The sequence below is a fragment of the Pelophylax lessonae genome (assembly GCF_965119305.1).
Source record: "Pelophylax lessonae genome assembly, chromosome: 4".
In the NCBI taxonomy this organism is placed as follows: domain Eukaryota; kingdom Metazoa; phylum Chordata; class Amphibia; order Anura; family Ranidae; genus Pelophylax; species Pelophylax lessonae.
The window spans coordinates 556958678-556979879 of record NC_138771.1 but is presented as its reverse complement, the minus strand read 5'-3'; the positions used below and the strand labels follow the sequence as shown (position 1 = coordinate 556979879).

The window sequence follows — 21202 nt, the reverse complement described above, 5'->3', positions numbered from 1 at the left end:
CCGCAAATTACCGGGACCGCAAAAACTGAACCGCGATGTAGCGGGGGATTACTGTAGTTACTTCTCACAAAAAGTAACTGAGTTAGTAACGGAGTTGCATCAGTAAAAAAGTAACTAATTACAAGGGAAAGTAACTATTGCGTTACTCTAAAAAAAAAAAAAAAAAAAAAAAAAAAATATGTCAAATGCCCCCAATATTAAATATGTGAAATGATAGAAATGAACACTAAATAGAAGCAATTATTATAAAACATTGTACAGTAATCTACACTATTTTAATGTTGCTGTGGGACAATGAGACACCCATGTGGTGAGGTGAATCCTGATTCCCAAGTGGTACCTAAGTGGTATTTGCTGAGTGATACCAACTGCGTGGTACACTGGTACGATACCTGAGTGGTATTTGCCAAGTGGCACTGGTGGTACCTGAGTAGTATTTGCTAAGTGGTACTGGCTGGCCTCGTGGTACACTGGCAGTGGGTACCTGAGTGGTATTTGCTGAGTGGTACCGACTGGTTGCATGGTGGTGGTGGTACACTGGTACTGGCAGTGGTACCTGACCCAAGTCCTCCTGCGTGACTCCTGACTGAGTTTTTTTTTTTTTTTACTTGAGTGGTAACTGCTGCTGCTGGTGGTTGTGGTGATGGGCAGTGGTGGATGGTGGTGTGGCACTGGTGGGGGTACTGGCAGTGTGGTATGGTGGTACCTGACCCGAGTCTGACTTCTGAGTCCACTCCAGTCCTGACTGTGGTATTTTATGTTTTTTTTTTTTTTTTGGTACCTGCTGGCGGTGGTGGTGACTGGCGGTGGTGTGGCCTGGGGTCCATCTGGCTCCGTCCTCCTCCTTCAGGCCTGTCTGTCTGCCTGTGCGCCTCTCTCCTCTCTGGCTGGCTGTGATGGTGCGGTGGTGGACTGCCTGCTATATATATTTTTTATACTATATTTTTTTTTTATATTAAATTAAATGGCCAGACTGGCAAAGTGGCAATGGCCTCGCTCTGCCCTCCTGGGCCTGGCGCACTGTACTCGGAGTCCGCACTCTCTGCTTTCTCCTCCTCTCTCGTTGACTGAGGCCAGTCCGCAGACAGCACCGGCCTCGGTCATAGAGGAGAGGAGGAATTACAATTACACTACTGCCATCTAGTGGCGGTAGATGTAATTGTGGTAATGCCGCCCAAGCAGTGACAACGGCGTTACCGTGAGGGGAAGAGTAAGAGTAATCAGATTACTCGTTACCCTCTAAAGTAACTGCGTTAAGTAACGCAGTTTACTTAAACGCAGTTACTACCATCACTGCTGGCTAGTATACCACAGACTCTCCTTGCAAAAGGGCCTTAATATTGACATCAACCTCAATTGCTTTATATCCAACAAAATGACTTTTAGGCCCTGTAGGCTCAGGAATCATTCCTAATTTTCTGTACAAACTTTCTTACATATATTAGTGTTTCCGCTTCCTGTCCTCCAAAATTATAGAAAATGTACACTAGGCACAAGAACACTATCTCCTCAATATATATAAAAGCAACAAATATATAACAACACCAAATAGGATGTCCCCTTCTATATAGTCTTAAATATGCATGATCTATAGTGGCTTGATACAAGTCTGACTATTCATATGCATATTAATTAGTGGGGTAACATCCATCCACCAGTTTTCCCCCCCAATCTATGGGCTCCTGATATAAAGGGGAAAAGACATCTGAATACAGAGGCTGTGGATGCGGTATACAAGCCAGGCAAAATTGTTAAAGCGAGATACCCCCGTTGCAAAGTCATCTGGTGAGTGTGATAATAAGAGGAGGGCACGATTGGAAATACTGGGCATGCGGCATGTAGCAGCACCATTTAAGGCCCCTATGCTGAGGGCACCATAAGGATCAACAAGATCACGAGGAGAGTGAAATTTAAAAAGGACACTTGCACTATAATTTAAGAACCGCTTAAAGACCAGCCGCCGCAAATATACTGTGGCAGACTGTCTCTCCTGCGCAAACTGGCGGCAACGGGTTTTGGGCACGCACGCACGCACGTCCGCTCTCTAGCCCTGCAGCTAAGCAACGGGTCAGGCGGCCGCGATGGTCGCCGGGAACCCAGCGATCGCTGCAGGGACTGAAAGAAGCGGTGTCTGCTCATCTGTCACTGATTTCCTGTTATCACAGAACACAGGAGCCCCGTTTCCATCCACCAAGTCTGGCCCCAGCACAGTCAGAATCACCCCCTAGGTACATATTTAACCCTTTGATCGCCCCTGGTGTTAACCCCTTTCCTGCCAGTGTCATTATTACAGTAACAGTGCATATTTTTAGCACTGATTTCTGTAGTAATGTCATTGGTCCCCACAAAAGTGTAAAAAATGTCAGTAAGGGGTCCGATCTGTCCGCCGAAATGTCGCAGTCCCGCTAAAAAACGCAGATTGCCGCCATTACTAATAAAAAATAAATAAATATGACAAAAATCTTTCCCCTAGGTTTGTAGACGCAATACTTTTGAGCAAACCAATCAAAATACAACCTATTGGGATTTTTTTTAACCAGAAATCTGTGGCAAAATACAAATTGGCCAAAGATAATGAAAAAAAAAAAACTTTTTATTGCGAATGTTATATAGCAGAAAGTGAAAAATATTGCTTTTTTTTTTTTTAAATTGTCGCTATTTTTTTGTTTATAGCGCATAATCAAAAAACCGCAGAGGTGATCAAATACGACCATAAGAAAGCTGGACGTCAATTTTATTTGAGGACAGCATCGCACGACCGTGCAGTTGTCAGTTAACCACTTGCCTACCGGGCACTTTCACCCCCTTCCCATTCAGGCCAATTTTCAGCTTTCAGCGCTCTCACGCTTTGAATGACAATTGCGAGGTCATGCTACACTGTACCCACATAAAATTATCATTTTTTTTCCACACAAATAGAGCTTTCTTTTGGTGGTATTTAATCATCTCTGGGTTTTTTATTTCTTACAAAAAAAAAAAAAAAAGACAAAAAAAGAAAAAATTTTGAAAAAAACAAAAAAGACGTTTTTCTTATTTTCTGCGAGTAAATTTTGAAAATAAATACATTTTTCTCCTTCACTGATGTGCGCTGATAAGGTGGCACTGATAGGCTGAACTGATGGGCACTGATTAAGAGGTACTAATATGCCGCACAGAGAGGCGGCACTGATGAGCACAGAGAGGCGGCACTGATGAGCACAGAGAGGCGGCACTGATGAGCACAGAGAGGCGGCACTGACGGGCGGCAATGATGGGCACTGATAGGCGGCACTAATGGACACTGATGGGCGGTACTGATGAGCAGCACCATCAGTGCCCACACTCAGTGCCCATAGTGCTGCCAGTCAGTTCTCATCAGTGCCTAGATGAGCAGGCACTGATGGGCACTGACTGGCAGCACTATGGGCACTGATTGTGGGCACATTTTTTTTTTTACCTCTGTAGTAATCAGGGCACTGGTGATCAGTTCCCTGATTACATTCTACTGTGTCCCCGATGGCTGATCGGCTCTCCTCCTTCCTCACACTGCAGTCTCCGTGTGAGGAAGGAGAGCTGGCGATGAGAGATGATCTCATATGTTTACATATGAGATCATCTCTCATTGCATGAGCCGATCACGTGATAAATGGCCGCTGTGATTGGCCATTTACCACGATCTGTGATTGGCTGTGTCCAAGGGACACGGCCAAAACAGATTTTCCCCGATGCGCGCTCGCGGGGAGCCTGTTTCTGGGAGGCCGTTTAAAGACGGCCTCCCGGAAATGTGAGTCCGCGCTGCAGCCGTACTTCTGCTATAGCGCGGATGGCAACAAGTTAAAGTAACAAAGTGCCGAATCGCAAAAAATGGCCTGGTTATTAAGGGGACAAATCCTTCCAGTCCAGAACTGGTTAAGCACAGAACACTGTGCTTTATGTGTATTAGTTAGGTTCTATTTATTATAGATCATTTTATGTTTCATGTAGTAATTATTTAAAATTTGTGTGTTTGAAGGCTTCACTGAATGTAGCACCTGCACCTTTTTGGTGCATTCTGCACATTAACTGCATTTTTTACCCTTTGCCAAGTTTGCACAATAACGCACAATCATGTATTTTTTGCACAATATGAGCAATCTTGGCAGCATTTTTGCATATGTTTGATATAATAACAGACACAGGGATTTTTGATGATACTGTACAAGCACACTGATCTCTATAGTGCATACAGTGCCACAAACCAACCTTTACACTTAATTCCTATAGACGGATATGCTTTGTTCATATTTCATGTATGAGGTTTACAACCACTTTAAATTTTATCACAACTGTCCTTTAGCATGCAAAATGGGAAATTAATTATTATACTAAATACAATCTTGACATGCATTAGCCACATACTGTTATCAGAATATAACATCCTTTGGAACAGTTGTTCATCAAGAAGCTTCAGATGTATGAAAGTATGAATAACACACACACTTACGCCTTTTGGTTTCCCTGTTGTAAAAAGTGGTTAAGTTCTGCTGACACAAGCATGTAGAAATCATGCTCCAGTCCAGAGAGGTACACCCCATCTATACACGGTAGATCCAGGTTTATAACGCTCCACGTATCAAATAAAGAGAAAGCTGATAAAAATAAAAAAACAACATGTTACATTTAGGCAAACTTCAGACATTATTTTTACAATGGGGGCATTAAAACATTTCTTATTTAATTTGTATTCCTGGCTGTGTTCACATTAGAAAAATGATCAACCTTTGTATAGTGCCATCTATAAAGCTAAACATGTCTTCCCATCCCCAATACTATACATCTGTCACGTAATCTCATGGAGGCATCTTGTTCTAGATACAATGACAGAGCTGAAGAGCCAGGAATTGGGAACCTCATATTCAACTCTCTACAAAGGGTCTGCCCTGGCTACAATTTTACATTTCATTGCTTTAACAAACAAACAAAACAAAAAAAAAGTTAAATTAGGTTATATACTGTAGAGCTTAAATGGATTGTTACCCCAACATTTTTTATTCCTGATATCTGCCTGCTGTACCATGTACTTGTATGAGAAAGTATCCTGTTCAGGGACAGTTGGGTGTTTTTTTTCAGCAGCATCTAAGCTCTCCTCTATATTATCTTATCTGTCCATGCCCAGAGTCGTTTATAGTCGTTTAGAGGGAGTGGAGTTTCGTGGCATTTCAAACACCAAATGCTTGTAGAAGCGCGGTAACTCCCATTTATAAGCATTTCGTTTATAGGTGTTTGCAATAGGGATACATTTCTGACCGTTTTACAATGTAAAAAAGCTTCTAAATGCAAACGTGGCAAAACTGACATTATTAACGGTTGGTTACTAGCTGCCAATTTCCAGCGTTCAAGAGAGGTTTTCAAACGTCCCGTGTACATGAAGTCTAACACACATACAACACAGAAAAAGGATTAAAAATGCCTTTTGAAATATCATTAAACACGAAATTAAACTCAAAAAAATAAACAGCTGACAGGCAGGGTTTCTATGACAGAAGAGAAGAGACCCAGGTGGTCTTTTCGGTCATAAATGCTTGTACCTGCCGGTCAGTGCCAATATACACAGAGTGGCACATGAGTAGCTCAGAGTACATTTACGGCTCTATGCCGTGATGAAGGGACTCCTGCCGAATGACGTTATCGAAATGCATCCATTCAAGCAGCTGAACAGAGCGAACTCCAGAGGAAGACCAGGACAAGATGGAAGTGCCTGGGACCAGCTGGAGCACTGACAGCGCATTGCTGGGGGGGCTTCGTTTGACATTTGACAGGTAAGTGTGCCAATATGCAGTACATACAAGCAACCTCCTGGGGTAGGGGGATATTAAAAAAATTATAGTGGAGTTTAATTCCATTTAAAAAGGTTAAAAGTAGATAAGATTTTAGTGATTTTGTCTAGATCAATGAATGGTAAAGAGATAAAAACTCAAGGTATTACTGGAGTCTGTCTTGGCCAGATGATCCAAACCTCTAGTGCCCAACTTGCAGCTCTAGGATATATGATGTGCGGCCCTTGGACCTCAGCAGTCTGCAGTGGGAACATTGATCTCTAGTAGCCTCATATAACATGTTCCCAGTTTCATATTTGTTTCTGCAGCATATCCCCAGCCAAAAATGTATCATGTCCACAATCTCTGACCCTCATTTCCTCTAATAGGTCGGCAGTTTCTGACAGTGCTCTCAAGCATTATTAGGCCTCATGCACACTGGACGTTTTTGGAGCTGCTGTTAGCAGCGTCAGACATTTTTTTTTGGAGCTGCAGAACGCCCATCCATGCAATTCTATGGCCTCATGCACACATAGAGCTTTTAGGAGCTCCAAGTGGCATAGGCGTTTTACAGCTCCAAAAAAAAAAAAAAAGGAACTGTGCGTTCTGGAGCTGCAGCGTCAAGCTGTAAAAACGTCTGACGCTGCTAAAGGCTGAATAATGTTGCTTAACGTGCCTATTGGAGCCTATTGATTTGAATGGAAGTCGCACCGCAAGTCGGATCAGGATGATCTGACTTGCGCTGTGAAAATCTTGAGGGGGAACTCCACGCCAAAATGGGGAAAAAACGGCGTGGGGTTCCTCCTCCGACGTCTCCGGTGATTATGCCGGTCTCTGCAGCTTATTATATAGCCATTAGGGGCGTGGTCGCCAGATGACGTCATCGGGAGACCCCCGCCCCCTTATGTCACAGATGACGTCATCTGGCGGCCACGCCCCTAATGGCTATATAATAAGCTGCAGAGACCGGCATAATCACCGGAGACGTCGTCGGAGGAGGACCGGAGGAAGAAGAAGAGCCGACAGCAAAAGAGCAGAAGACCAGAGAGGAGAAGACAAGAAGAGCGGACAGCAAAAGAACAGAAGACCGGAGAGGAGAAGACTGGATGAAGATTTTTAATAAACTTTCCAAAACGTCTCCTATCGTTATTCACATACACTGCCTTTTATGTGGTGAATGGGTAGGGCTACAGTGTACCCCATACCCATTCACATAGGGAGGGGGTCCAGGATCTGGGGGGCTTGTTAAAGGGGGCTTCCAGATTCCGATGAGCCCCTGCCCGCAGACCCCCACAACCACTGGCCAGGGTTGTGGGGATGAGGCCCTTGTCCTCATCAACATGGGGGCAAGGTGCTTTGAGGTGGGGGGGTGCAGAGCCCCCCCTGCCCCAAAGCACCCACACCCCCCCCATGTTGAGGGCGTGTGGCCTGGTATGGTCCAGGGGGGTGGGGCCGCTCACTCGTCCCCTCCCCTTTCCTGGCTTGCCGGGCTGCATGCTCGGATAAGGGTCTGGTATGGATTTTGGGGGGAACCCCACGCTGTTTTTTCGGTGTGGGGCTACCCTCAAATTCCATACCAGACCCGAAGGGCCTGGTTTGGAACCTGGGGGGGGGGGGGAACCCCACGCCGTTTTTTTCCCCATTTTGGCATGGAGTTCCCCCTCAAGATTCTCACAGCGCAAGACGCACCGCAAGTCGGATCACCCTGATCCGACTTGCGGTGCGACTTCCATTCAAATCAATAGGCTCCCACAGGGAACCATTGATTTTGAATGGAGGCAGAAATAACGCTGCTAAAAGCTACTGTGGCCAAACGTGCAATAACGCTAATGGAAAAAGCTACTGAAAGCACGTTTTTACAGCTGCTTTTTCCCGGCATCAAGAAACAGCTTTGGAGCTCGTTTTTATGACGCCCTGTGTGCATGGAGCCTAACACATATTGAATATTATCAGTGGCCCTTTGGTGTTGTCAGTGACCCTATTTGAGGCCTCCTTTTAGCTGAGGAGTTGACAACCACTGATCTAAGCCTGCCCTACTGCATTAAAATAACATCTGAGTAGAACATTGGAAATATAATACGTTGGTGAATACAAACTCAGTAGGCAAGTTTACGCAGGAAGACTCACTGTATAACAATTGACCCTTCTCAGACTGTGTGTGACTAGAATTGAGGTCCATATAAAATCCACCCACACTAACCAGTATCTGGGTTTTTGACACTCTCCACCCACAGAAATACAAACTGGGAGTTGGTAGGACTCTGCAACATCGGGCTGAGATGGTAACAATGAACAAAGAGTCTAAAGACAAGGAACACATATCTCAGGAGCGATTTGAAACTGTGGCTACCCAGACTTTAGTTACATCCACAAGCAGGGCCACTGTCAAGGCAGTACAGGCCATCCTCCTGTACTAAGCTCCGAGCCCACTGGGTCACCAAAGGGGCCTGGCTGTGTCCCTGTGGGCTCCTGTATATTTCTTCCCCGGGATTGCGCTGGGGCTGGCAGCTGGTGGACGCATTCTGAAAGTGCAACAGGCAGAAGTGTTCAGAGGGTGCCAGGGTGTGTGACCGCCTCACACAGTTGGATGCTTTGGGCCCTGTTCACACCTTTGCAGCTGCAGCGGAACGCATGCACGTTTTTGCTCATTTACATTGTGTCATCTTTAAAACAGCCAAATAATTTCAAATAATGCATGCCACCTTGCTACCATGCGTTTGGTGCTCGTGTTAGCAAGATGCAAAGATTTGTCATGAAGAATTAATGGCACCACTGAGCGTCTGCAAAAGAGCGGTGTGCTTTTGTGTGTTGCAGGAAAGCGCATGATTTACACATGTTCCTGCAAAACACAAGTGTGAATGTAGCCTTGCTCTGGCTGATCCTGCTGCCTAAAATGGGATGACACGTCGGAGCAACAGAGATGGCAACTGGGCAAGTCTTCTACCTCCAACCAACCAATGAGGAGGGAGAAACCTCTTCCTGCAGGAATTCCCCTGCCCACCACGCTGCTGACAGACTGATGCCTTGGGAAGTTCTGTTCCATTGTAACCTTGGATACTGTTCACTGCCCTGCCACGCCCACTATGCGCTGATCACTGCCTGCCACGCCCACTATGCGCTGATCACCGCCCTGCCACCCCACTATACGCTGATCACCGCCCTGCCACCCCACTATACGCTGATCACTGCCCTGCCACCCCATTATTCGCTGATCACTGCCCTGCCACCCCACTATACGCTGATCACCGCCCTGCCACCCCACTATACGCTGATCACCGCCCTGCCACCCCACTATACGCTGATCACCGCCCTGCCACCCCACTATACGCTGATCACCGCCCTGCCACCCCACTATACGCTGATCACCTCCCTGCCACCCCACTATACGCTGATCACCTCCCTGCCACCCCACTATATGCTGATCACCGCCCTGCCACCCCACTATACGCTGATCACCTCCCTGCCACCCCACTATACGCTGATCACTGCCCTGCCACCCCACTATACGCTGATCACTGCCCTGCCACTACTGTCAGGGATGCCGTGGTATTTTCCTAACACTCAGTGAAACTGGCTAGAAGAAATGGCTTTGATAAGGTATGAAGTGTTTCCAACATTACAGAACAAGTCCAGTTGAATGTGAATAACTACCACTAGCTTGAAAAAAAAAAATGAATTTTTGTAAAATCTTACCTGTAAAATTCCTTTCTCTGAGTCCTCCGACAGTCGCCGCCTCTTCATATTCGTCACATATGGGGTATTAGACTTTGCTCCGAAGGAGTAGCTAGGCAACAGAATATGTTAACATTAAAGCTTTTAACATATCCCACCCTCAAGGGGTGGTCCCCTCAGTCAATACCCTCCTACTTCCTGCAACCATATCTCAGTTTTAGTGGAATAGCAGTAGAGTATACAACCAAACCCCAAAAGAGGGGCGGGGGCGGCGACTGTCGGAGGACTCAGAGAAAGGAATTTTACAGGTAAGATTTTACAAAAATTCCGTTTTCTCTTACGTCCTCCGACAGTCGCCGCCTCTTCATATTCGTCACATATGGGGACGTCCCAAAGCAGTGCAAACATGAGGGGAGGGAAACGCATCCGCGCCGAAAGGCAACGCAGTCTCCGCATCAAAGAAAGGAACCTTACCAAAGGAAGGAACCCAGCTGGGCAACAGGAAAAAAAGGTGCTCAACAGGAGCAACAACCCAGGAAAAAACAAATAACCAGGGGATAAAAAAAACTTATCCCAACAGCCAGTGGTCCCCACAAGGGACCATAGGGAACTGCCGCACTAAGAACCTTGCGGCCAAAGGAAGCATCCGCCGATGCCTGAACATCTACTTTGTAGAATTTTGTGAAAGTGTGCACGGTCGACCAAGTCGCCGCCTTACACACCTGGGCTACAGAAGCCCCATGACGACAGGCCCAAGACGTACTCAGAGATCTAGTAGAGTGCGCCTTCACAGGCACAGGGGGAACCTTCCCCTGCAAAGCATAGGCCTGCTCAATGGTCTGCCTGATCCATTTGGCGATGGTAGAGGCCGACGCCGCCATGCCCTTCCGAGGACCCTCTGGAAGAACAAACAAGGAATCCGTCTTTCGAAAAGACTCAGTTGATTTAAGGTAAACCCTTATCGCTCGAACAACATCCAAAGAATGTAATCTCACCTCCTTTGGATGTTTAGGCTTCGCGCACAGCGAAGGCAAGACAATATCCTCATTAAGATGGAATTCCGAGACTCGTTTCGGAAGAAAAGAAGAAGGATTAGGTCGCAAGACCACCTTATCCAAATGAACAACCAGATACGGAGACTTGCAGGACAAAGCTGCCAGCTCCGACACTCTGCGAGCCGAAGTGATCGCCACCAAAAAGGCGACCTTTTTGGACAACATAGACAACGAGATCTCCCTGATCTGTTCAAAAGGAGCACGTTGCAACACAGATAGAACGAGATTCAAGTCCCAAGGGGGCAGAGGATCCCTCCTAGGAGGAACCAGATGCCGCACACCCTGAACAAAGGTGCCAACCAAGGAGTTGGAAGCCACGGGACGTTGAAACAGAACGGCCAGCGCAGACACCTGACCCTTTATCGTAGCCAGCGCCAAACGCTGATCGACACCCGTTTGAAGGAAGGACAGCACTCGGGAAACCGAGTACGTGCGGGGAGAAAATCCCCTGGACTCACACCAAGCAAAATAGGCCTTCCAAGTACGGTAATAAACCTTCCCCGAGGAAGACTTCCTCGCGTTGATCAAGGTATGAACGACCTCTGGGGAGAGACCCTTCTCCCTCAGGACCTCGGTCTCAACAGCCAGGCCGTCAAAGCCAGCGACTGTAAAGCAGGATGGTATATCGGTCCTTGAGACAGGAGATCGTCTCGAAGAGGCAGACGCCACGGGGCGTCGACCGCCAGATTCACGAGGTCTGCGTACCAGGACCGGCGAGGCCAGTCCGGTGCCACAAGAATCACCGTGCTGCGTTCCGAGTGTAACCTGCGAAGGAACCTGGACAGCAACTGAATCGGTGGAAACGCGTACATCAGCCTGTACTGATGCCACAAGGCCACTAACGCGTCCGACGCGTCTGCCCGAGGGTCGCGCGTCCTTGCCACGAACCTTCTCACCTTGTTGTTGAGACGAGACGCGAACAGGTCCACATCTGGAAGACCCCACTTCGCGCACAACATCTGGAAGACAGCCGGGTGGAGAGACCATTCCCCCTGATCCAGGGTCTGGCGACTCAGATAGTCCGCCTGCCAGTTCTCCACCCCCGGAATGTGAACCGCCGTTATCGCCGGGACATGAGCCTCGGCCCAGGACAGAATGTCGGCCACTTCTCGAGCCGATCGGGCACTCCTGGTGCCCCCTTGGTGGTTGATGTAGGCCACCGCCGTGGCATTGTCCGTCTGCACCCGAACTGGGCAGCCCTGCAGCCGGGCCGTCCAGCGATGAAGACAGAGATTTATCGCAAGCAATTCCAGAATGTTGATCGGAAGGGAGGACTCCCCCTCCGACCAAGTCCCCTGGGCGGACAGAACGCCCAGAACACCACCCCAGCCCGACAGGCTGGCATCCGTGGTGATTACCGTCCACGAGACAGGACGAAACGACTTGCCCCCAGACACCATCGGGGACTGGAGCCACCACAGAAGGTCTCTTCTGGTGCGATGACTCAACGAGATTTGAAGATCCAGAGATTGAGGTCGCCCGTCCCACATGGACAGGATCTCCGCTTGGAGACCCCGCGTGTGAAACTGGGCGAAGGGAATCGCCTCGAAGGCCGAGACCATCAATCCCAGACATCTCATGCACGTCCGCAGAGACGAGTGCGGAACGTCCCTGAGGGACCTGACTTCCTCCTGAAGAGTTCTGAGTTTGTCTTCCGGCAGGAAGACCTTCGCCTGCACCGAGTCCAGAATCATTCCCAGGTAGGGAAGACGAACTGACGGACTCAGCGTCGACTTTGGAAAATTTATCGTCCAACCAAACTCCTGCAGAGTTTGCATCGTGACAGACAGGTCCTTCTCCAGACCCTGGCTGGTCGCAGACCGAACCAGAATGTCGTCCAGATACCCCAGGACAGAAATGCCCTGGGCCCTCAACAATGCCAGAACCGGTGCAAGCACCTTGGTGAAGACCCGCGGAGCCGAGGAGAGACCAAAAGGCAACGCCACGAACTGGTAGTGATCCTCCGCAATGGCAAATCAAAGGTACCTCTGGTGACCCTCGAAAATGGGGATGTGAAGATACGCATCCTTCAAATCGATGGAGGCCATGAATTCCCCCGGAACCAAGGCAGCCACCACCGACCGCAGGGATTCCATGCGGAACTTGCGAACCCGCACAGAGCGGTTCAGAGCCTTCAAGTCCAGAATTGGACGAACCTTGTCCTCCTTTCTGGGCACAGTGAACAGATTGGAATAAAACCCCCAAAATCTGTCCCGATGAGGCACCGGAACTACCACTCCCTGAGCCCTCAGGTCCCGCACCGCCAGGTGCAGGTCCCGTAAACGCTCTGGAGACAGTTGAAGATTTGAGGGAAAAAATCTGCTCTCCGGCCGAGAGAGAAACTCGATCTTGTAACCAGATCGAACGATCTCTTGAACCCATCTGTCCCGCACGCGGGCCAGCCAGGGCTGAAGAAAACCGAGCAAGCGTCCCCCCACCCCAAAACTGGGTGAGGGCGCCCCTTCAGGCCGCACTGTTATGGGCTGCGGATCCGGATTGACCGGACTTCTGTTTACCAGACCAGGGCTTCTTCTGAGAGCCTTGACCTTTGAACGGTTTGCCTTTGTAGTGCGACCGAAAGGCACGAAAGGACCCCTGAGGGGGCCGAAAATTAGCATGCTTCTTCCCAGAAGCCCCCTTAGCCTTGGGGAAATGGGGCAAGAGAGTGCTCTTACCTCCGGTGATCCCCTTAATCAACACATCCAAGGACTCCCCAAAAAGGCGAGACCCATCATAAGGCAGATTGGCTAAGGTCTTACGTGAAGACTGGTCCACCGACCAACATTTCAACCAAACCAGGCGGCGAGACAACACCGCCACGCTGTGCACACGTGCAGCCAACGGAACTAGGTCCAAGTCCGCATCACACAGATACATGACACCCTGGTGGATTTGATCCACCATATCCAGGGTCGCCGGCGAGGCCGAATCGGCCACTAGGACGCGCCTAAGCATCTGCGTCCAACTTGCGATCGCCTGGGCCACCATGAGAGAAGCAAACAGAGCCTTAAGCATAGAACCCGTAACAGAATAAGTATGACGGGCAAGAGACTCCAATCTCCTATCCGTGGCATCACGGAACACAGGGGAATCCTCTGCAGGAATCGCAGTGGATTTGTTTAAAACCGCAATTGCGTGATCCACTGGGGGAGGCACACACCACCTTTCATCAGTGGAAGGCGAGAAAGGATAACGCAGCTCGAACCTACTAGGCACAGCAAAAGGTTTGCGCAGATTGCGCCATTGTTCCTTAACAGCGCGCTGAAAATCATCATTGCAGGGAAAAACCTGCGGCGTCCTGCGTTTTCTCTGCGTCCCATAAGCCGCCAAGGCAGCGGGGGGACACACTTCATCCTGCAAACGCAGCGTTTGCTTTATGGAAGCAATCAATTCATCCATGATTGCAAGCTCTTCAGGCGAGCCAGGGGGAGAATTATCAACCCCTTCAACTTCAGCCTCCACCTCAGACCCCACTAGATCCAGGGAGGAGCGGGACCCCGATAAGGAGGCCCCCGCCATAACAGCCCCATCACCTTCACCCTCAGAATCAGAGGAAAGAGCAACTCTGGGTCTTTTAGTAGATTAAGCAGCCACCAGCATCTGCACCTGAGCAGCAAGGCCAGCCACAATAGAGGCTAAATCCCCCCCTGGGGGGGGAAACAGCGGTCCCCTGGCTTTCCACCAAGGCAGTAGGAAATTTGCCCTCCTGAGAATCCATTGCCCCTATAACAAATGCCGGATAATAAAGGGTTAACTGCCCCTTTAACAAGCGCGGCGAGCGCAGCCCACCGCACCACACACAAGCACAATGAGACCCCCACAGGGACAATAAAACTGACACAGGCAATGGATAGGAAGGATATAACCTGAGGAGACCCTCGCCGCTGCTGCTGCCTCGATCGGTGTTCCTGGAGAAGAGGAAGTGATGCTGCCAGGGCGCTCTATGAAAGCCTATGGGAGGCTACAAGAAAATGGCCGCCATGCATGTAGAACATGCGGCCGGAGCGATAGGCAAAATGGCGCCGAAACCGCCGCTCCACAGTACAGTAAAACACACATGTCATCCATGTATAAAACAACATGTGAGATCGCCGCAGCGATCGCTGTATAGTGCCCAAACATGCCACAAAACATGCCCCACAGCACACAGCTTCACACACTGACAAGGCTGACACACACAGTGTCACACAGCTCCCCCCCCCCCCTTTGCAGCCCGCAGCATGCAGCCGAGAGATAGGGAGACAAACAGTGTGAATAGAGGCAGGTTACACAGTCCCAGACTGACACCCCCCCAGACAGACAGGTCCCCACATAGATACACTTACCTCACAATGGCGTGGGGGACCCACACAGGCGAACAAGCCGCTGCACATGAGGCAGGGAGAGTCGCATACAAGACGCACAGAATGGGGGTTAAGAAACCGCACAGCGTCCAGTGAGGTAGCCACCTCACCAATCATTCCTGCACCGAACAGGGATGGGTCGTTCACTGTGCCAGGAGCGTTACCTGGCTGAACGCTCGATGGCAGGCTGGGAAGCCACTGACCCACGACCTGCGACCAGTGGGATCAGCCCGAGACCCAGCCCGCATGATCCTCTTCATCCAAAGAACTAACTAACGCTGACAAAAAGAACAGCTAAGTAAAGGTAGAGAGAAAACTCAAACAAAAATCAAAAAAAGAAGAAAGAGTCTGGGGCACAAAGCCCCAGCACAGAGAGAGCCAGCCACTCCTGACAAGCTAGACATTAAAACTGAGATATGGTTGCAGGAAGTAGGAGGGTATTGACTGAGGGGACCACCCCTTGAGGGTGGGATATGTTAAAAGCTTTAATGTTAACATATTCTGTTGCCTAGCTACGCCTTCGGAGCAAAGTCTAATACCCCATATGTGACGAATATGAAGAGGCGGCGACTGTCGGAGGACGTAAGAGAAAAAGTGTTTTTTTTGTTCCCTTTGTGTCCTATAGCCAAGATAGAAAGAGAGAAATTCCCTGGAAGGAAACTCTTGGTTGTCAGCAGGGTCATCCAAACTAGTGTCCTCGTTGGAAGAGTTCCACTTGATGGTACTGATGATGGTAAAACAGGACAAAAGAGAGAGGGAGTGCCGATTCACATATATGCGATGACAGACATCGTATGTGATTCACAGCGCACCACTCTGCAAATCACATGCAATGTCTGTGCGATGCGAATCCAGCCATACAGATTGAATAGCTGAATTTGCATCGGATTCAGACCAAAGTCGCACAGAACCCTTTTTTAGCTTTGCAACAGAATTGGATCACATGGGTGTTCACACTTATGCGATCCGATTTATGTCCGAACCGACAGTTCGCACTGCGATATCTGAACTGATCTGGGGGTGTTAACTTTGTACTGACACCCCAAGCAATTCGCATATGGCAGTGTGAACTGCCTGCAAGTTGCATGCGATGCAGGTACCCGCAGTGGATTTGCAGGGTTCCCGCATGGCATATGTGTGAACCGCCACATAATCTCCCCTACGGTGGCACAGACAGCAATATAAACTTAACAAGTGTTCTATTCCCTCTCCACTGTGTCCAAAAACAAAAAGTTTCCAGGGGCAATCTGAACACCCTTCTGTACCAACAAACTAAAATAAAAGGAGTTGGGATCAACCAAATACCAGTTGCTAAATCAGAAAATAAAATAAAAATAAAAAATAGTAGACATTTTCTTGTTGCCCACTAATCAGCTTTCAACCATAATTCCTAAAGTTTGCTTTCCAAAATAAAACTAAAATGGTTGTTTACAGCGAAAGGAAATTTTACTCCAAAGTGCATGTATAGCTGACTGGTTTTAGTTTTTGATAAAAGTAGGGAACAGCCCCCCCCCCCCCCCCCCCAATGCCATTCATTCAGAAAATACAAAGCATTCTTTGAATAGCACCTGTGCCAAGTGGCCAACCACCTGTGTTCAGAATGCAGCAGGCCAGCTGGACGGCATGGGACCCAGAGGAAAGTGGACATCACTGGAGATTAGCTGTGACTTCTACAGTGATGTCCAGCTTTCAGGGGCATCTATCGGGTATGGTATATACAGTTACTTTGTTCCAATCTACTGTATATATAAAATATCTATACCTGGAATTCTTCTTTAAGTGCTGTAGCTCATAGCAATCAAGCCAATATCACTGCTGAAGTGAACCAATACAAGATGACAGGTCATGGTTGCTGTGGGTTACTGAACCTAAATAAAACTTTATCAAATAAGGGTGCGAGTGGTTTGTAGGCTGTCTTCTTGTTTTATGTGACACACGGAGTGCAAAACTTTCAAAAGGGTGATTGGGTACAAGCCTTCTCCAGCTATGGAGCACTGGCACTTTTCCACTGCAAGTACCGGCTCGGCTCTACTCGGCCCTGCTTGCTTTTCCACTGCGGTACCGCATGGTATAGTGTCGGAATGGTTCGGTACGGTACGGTATAGGTTTGCTTTTCCACTAAAGTAGTACTAAAGTTAAGTGGGTGGGATAACAACGGGGTGGGTATGATTCTCTGACCAATCAGTGGCTAGTAGTGACTGCATGCAAAGGATTGTGGGATATGGTACCAGTTTGGTACCTGTTGGAACCACAATCGAGTAGGTACTGTTTTTTCAGAGCCGTACCGTTCGGTTCCATGCAGTGGAAAAGCAAACCTATACCGTACCGACCCTATACCATGCGGTACCGCAGTGGAAAAGCACAAAAGCATGCCGAGCCGGTACGGTTCTATGCAGTGGAAAAGCGCCATAAATAAGCCAGGCAACAGTGCCAAGAAACTAGAAAGCCACAGGGGTCCGCATACTGGGGCCTCACATAGTTTGGGGAGCGCAGTCTATACAGACTACATGTAACTCAGGGCACCGATATTTGTACAGGATAGCAATCTTTTCACTATATATATATATATATATATATATATATATATATATATATATATATATATATATATATGATAAACAAAGCTTGCCATGTGCCTGCTGTGCAGTGTATACAAGTATGTCCGTTTGTTGCTCTAATTACCATAAAGGTAAATGGGGAGCAACACTGCACTCCCATTGCTGCTGAAAAATTGACATTGGGTGCAGAACACCACTGCTATACAAAGGGATGCTGGCACAATTATTAATCCCCCTACTGCCTTGAGGAACAACCAGGGGCTCCCCTGCAGCTACCCGGTGAAACCAGGGGCTCCCAATGTGGCTTTTGAGATACAATTAGGATCCCTTCCAACTATGGGGTAAAATTAAAGGTCCTCTACTTCTATAAAAAGATACAACTAGGGGCTCCCCTGCGGCTACCTGGCGACACTACAGGCTCCCCTGTGGCTACCTGGCGAAACTAGCAGCTCCCATGCGGCTTCTGAGATACAACTAAGGGGCCCCCCGCCTCTATAAAGAGGTAGAACTAAGGGGCCCCCCGCCTCTATAAAGAGGTAGAAGGGGCCCCCCGCTTCTATAAAGGGGTAGAACTAAGGGGTCCCCCGCTTCTATAAAGGGGTAGAACTAAGGGGTCCCCCGCTTCTATAAAGGGGTAGAACTAAGGGGTCCCCCGCTTCTATAAAGGGGTAGAACTAAGGGGTCCCCCGCTTCTATAAAGGGGTAGAACTAAGGGGTCCCCCGCTTCTATAAAGGGGTAGAACTAAGGGTTCCCTCGCTTCTATAAAGGGGTAGAACTAAGGGGTCCCTTGCAGCTATGGAGTGAAGGCCCTGTTCACACCTCTCCGTATTGCAGCTTGTAAATCTCTGAAGTCTCAAAACACCCAACAAGCAAAATTCCATTCATTTCAATGGCCCCTGTTCACATATGAGCATTTTGGCACCTGAAGCTAAAAAGGGTAAATGAGCTTTTTTTTGGCAGATTACAATTTTTTTGTTAGAGGTCAATGCCTGCCTCCAAACACCTGCAAAAAAACACCTTACAAAGGCCTGAAAAGGGTACGCTCAGGTGTGAAAGGGGCCTTAGGTGAGGGAATCATATATAATGCACACATCACTACTGCCTATCTCCTACAATGATTCCATAGTCACAGCCAATTCCCCCTGAACAGACCAGGCGCTCTGCCCTACCTGGCTCTACTCCTATTCCCAGTCTGGCTCTCAGGCAGCCAGGTAACTAGTATTTTCAGCCTGTGCTCAGCAATGGCAGTCTCCACATTCCTTCCAGTGAAGAATTTCTTTACATGAAGCACATGACAACAGCCCCCCTCCTCATATATTATAAGGCTACTCTATGGAAGGACTACAAGTCCCAGCATGCCCCATGCAGAAGGTAACACCAGAGCAGCTGGAAATACACGTGTGGCTATCAGAACATTTAGGAACACGCAGTCCCATCCCAGCACCCTGTACAGGACTCTGCACCCCCAGTCCCCCCCTGTGTACAACTCTCCCACCTTGTGCAATCTACCCGACCCCTCACCCGGCTCCCTCCAGTACCTGCCGGGATAGACCGTCCTTCTCTTTCACCCCGGCTTTCCCGCGGCCGCACCGGAACACAGCGCCCTCCGGTGGCCCCTTCCAATGACAGCACGGCTTATATCTGAGGTGTTTGCTGTGTCACACTCCTCATGGTCAGATGTAGTATATGAGCATGCCAGCCCAGAGATATGGGTGCTCCAACGATTCTTGCCAGGGAAGCTTAAATAAAAATTCCCACACAGTGGCCCCCGTCTGCCCACAATATTGTGCTTGCTGCCCCTAACTTCCTGCTTTTAAGGATTTCCTCAGGTTTCCAAATCTACCTCATGCATCTGGTTTTTGGAGTTTATCGTGTGCAAAACAGAACAGAAATGCACACAGTAACTGAATTCTAATCCACAAACACACACACATATATATATATATATATATATATATATATATATATATATATATATATATATATATATATATATATATATATATATAATATATGCTGTCCCTAAAGGCTAAGTTCACATTTACCAAGAACCTACCTATGCAGATAAGGAAGAACTGTAGAAAAAAACATGGTTAAAGTTGAATAATGCTCTTGTTATAGGTGAAGCCCATTTACATAGGTCATGAAGCCTAACTGGAAAACTCCTGGGACGTTTCTAAGGGAAGCCTAGCTGTTACTGTTCACCATCACAGGAGTGAGCTCTCAAACAATGAGGCCGGTGTAACGTTAAAAACCATACCCCGTGAAGAAACCATACCCTCGTCACTTCCTGTGGGAAACAGCTGAGCAGCGCAGCAGTGCGCATGCTCAGAGCCCCGGATACCTAATTGACAATCACAGAATTTGACAAGTGCGCATGCTCGGAGGGCATGAAATACTCACGGCACTGTGTGTAATTTAATGCTTGTGGCGGGTATATTAAAACAGTTCGGCTGCAACATCAATCATCTCCTCACCAATCCCTGTCACTTCCCTGATCTCCCCTAATAAATATAAAAGCGGCGGCGGGTGTATGAGATGTAAATGACGGCGATCGCGGCTCCGTGATCCGCTTTTATATTTATTACCGGAGATGAGGGAAGTGACAGGGGAAGGAGCGGAGATGATGTATGTTGCAGAGGAGCTGTTTTAATCGAACCGCCGCAAATGGAACTACCGTGAGAAATCCATACCCTCCGTAGGAGCACCGGAAGTGACGAGGGTATGGTTTTCTCACGGGTATGGTTTTTTCACGGAACACCGGTGTTCTAAAATTTAGTCGGACCCGTGAAAATCCTCGTCACTTCCGGTGATACTACGTCACCACCAGCTGGAGCGACGAGCCCCGGTGCGCATGCGCACAAGACATTTTGCAGGTCCGATGAGATTTTAAGGCTTTGCTAACAGCTGACTGAGAAGAGGAGGAGGGGCTGAGGTAGGACGACAACACCGCAGCGGGAAAATTTTACAACACCGCCGCATCATCAAGCAAGGAGCATGTTGCAGAGCTGACTTAGAGGGGACTGTCCGTCCCGAGGAGGCGGGAAGGAAGTGAATATATATAATTTTAGAACACCGCCTGAGGTCCCTAGACTTTCGCCCTCACATAGAGCCACTTCCGCCTGTTCTCCCGATACTTCCGCCCTTACTGACACATACCTCCGCCTGAGGTCCATAGACTTCCGCCCTCACATAGAAGTGAATTCCACATTCTCTATGGAAACCAATAGAGAACCCCTCTAAGTCAGCTCTGCAACATGTTCCTTGCTCGGTGATGCGGTGGTGTTATAAAATTTTCCCACGGCGGTGTTGTCGTCCTACCTCAGCCCCTCCTCCTCCTCTCAGTCAGCTGTTAGCAAAGTCTTAAAATCTCATCGGACCTGGAAAATGTCTTGTATGCATGCGCACTGGGGCTCGCAACAGCTGTCGCTCCAGTTGGTGGTGACGTAGTATCACCGGAAGTGACGAGGGTCCGGAATTTTCACGGGTCGGACTAAATTTTAGAACACCAGGTTTACATATATGCAAATTAGGTACAGGTTTCCTGCATCCAATTCGCATGACAGGCGAGTGTGACCGGCTCACAATGGAGACGTTTCACACAGGTCTGGGCAGATGCGGTCCCCATTGCAGAAGAGTCCTGTGCATCACTAGGTCCGGTTCAGGTGCAAATTCAGGCAAAAATTTAGACCTGAATAGAAACCGGTGAACAGGGATGCACAGGACCCCATGCTGTGAACCACGGCTGCATATATGTGAACCCCACCTGAGCTCAGAGCTACTGCATCAGGGGAAAGAA

The 21202-nt window shown here is 48.5% G+C and overlaps 1 protein-coding gene across 1 annotated transcript in view; it reads right to left on the bottom strand.

Annotated features, from left to right (window-relative positions):
• Nucleotides 1-19038, bottom strand: part of R3HCC1 (R3H domain and coiled-coil containing 1) — a 65026-nt gene extending 45988 nt beyond the window's left edge. Inside the window, exons 1-2 of the mRNA XM_082256026.1 lie at nucleotides 18942-19038; nucleotides 4463-4607 (exon numbers count right to left, since the gene is read on the bottom strand). Of these exons, the coding sequence (XP_082112152.1) occupies nucleotides 4463-4515 (53 nt within the window). The 5' untranslated portion in view covers nucleotides 4516-4607; nucleotides 18942-19038. The remainder of the gene's footprint in view (nucleotides 1-4462; nucleotides 4608-18941) is intronic.
• Nucleotides 19039-21202: the final 2164 nt, after the last annotated feature.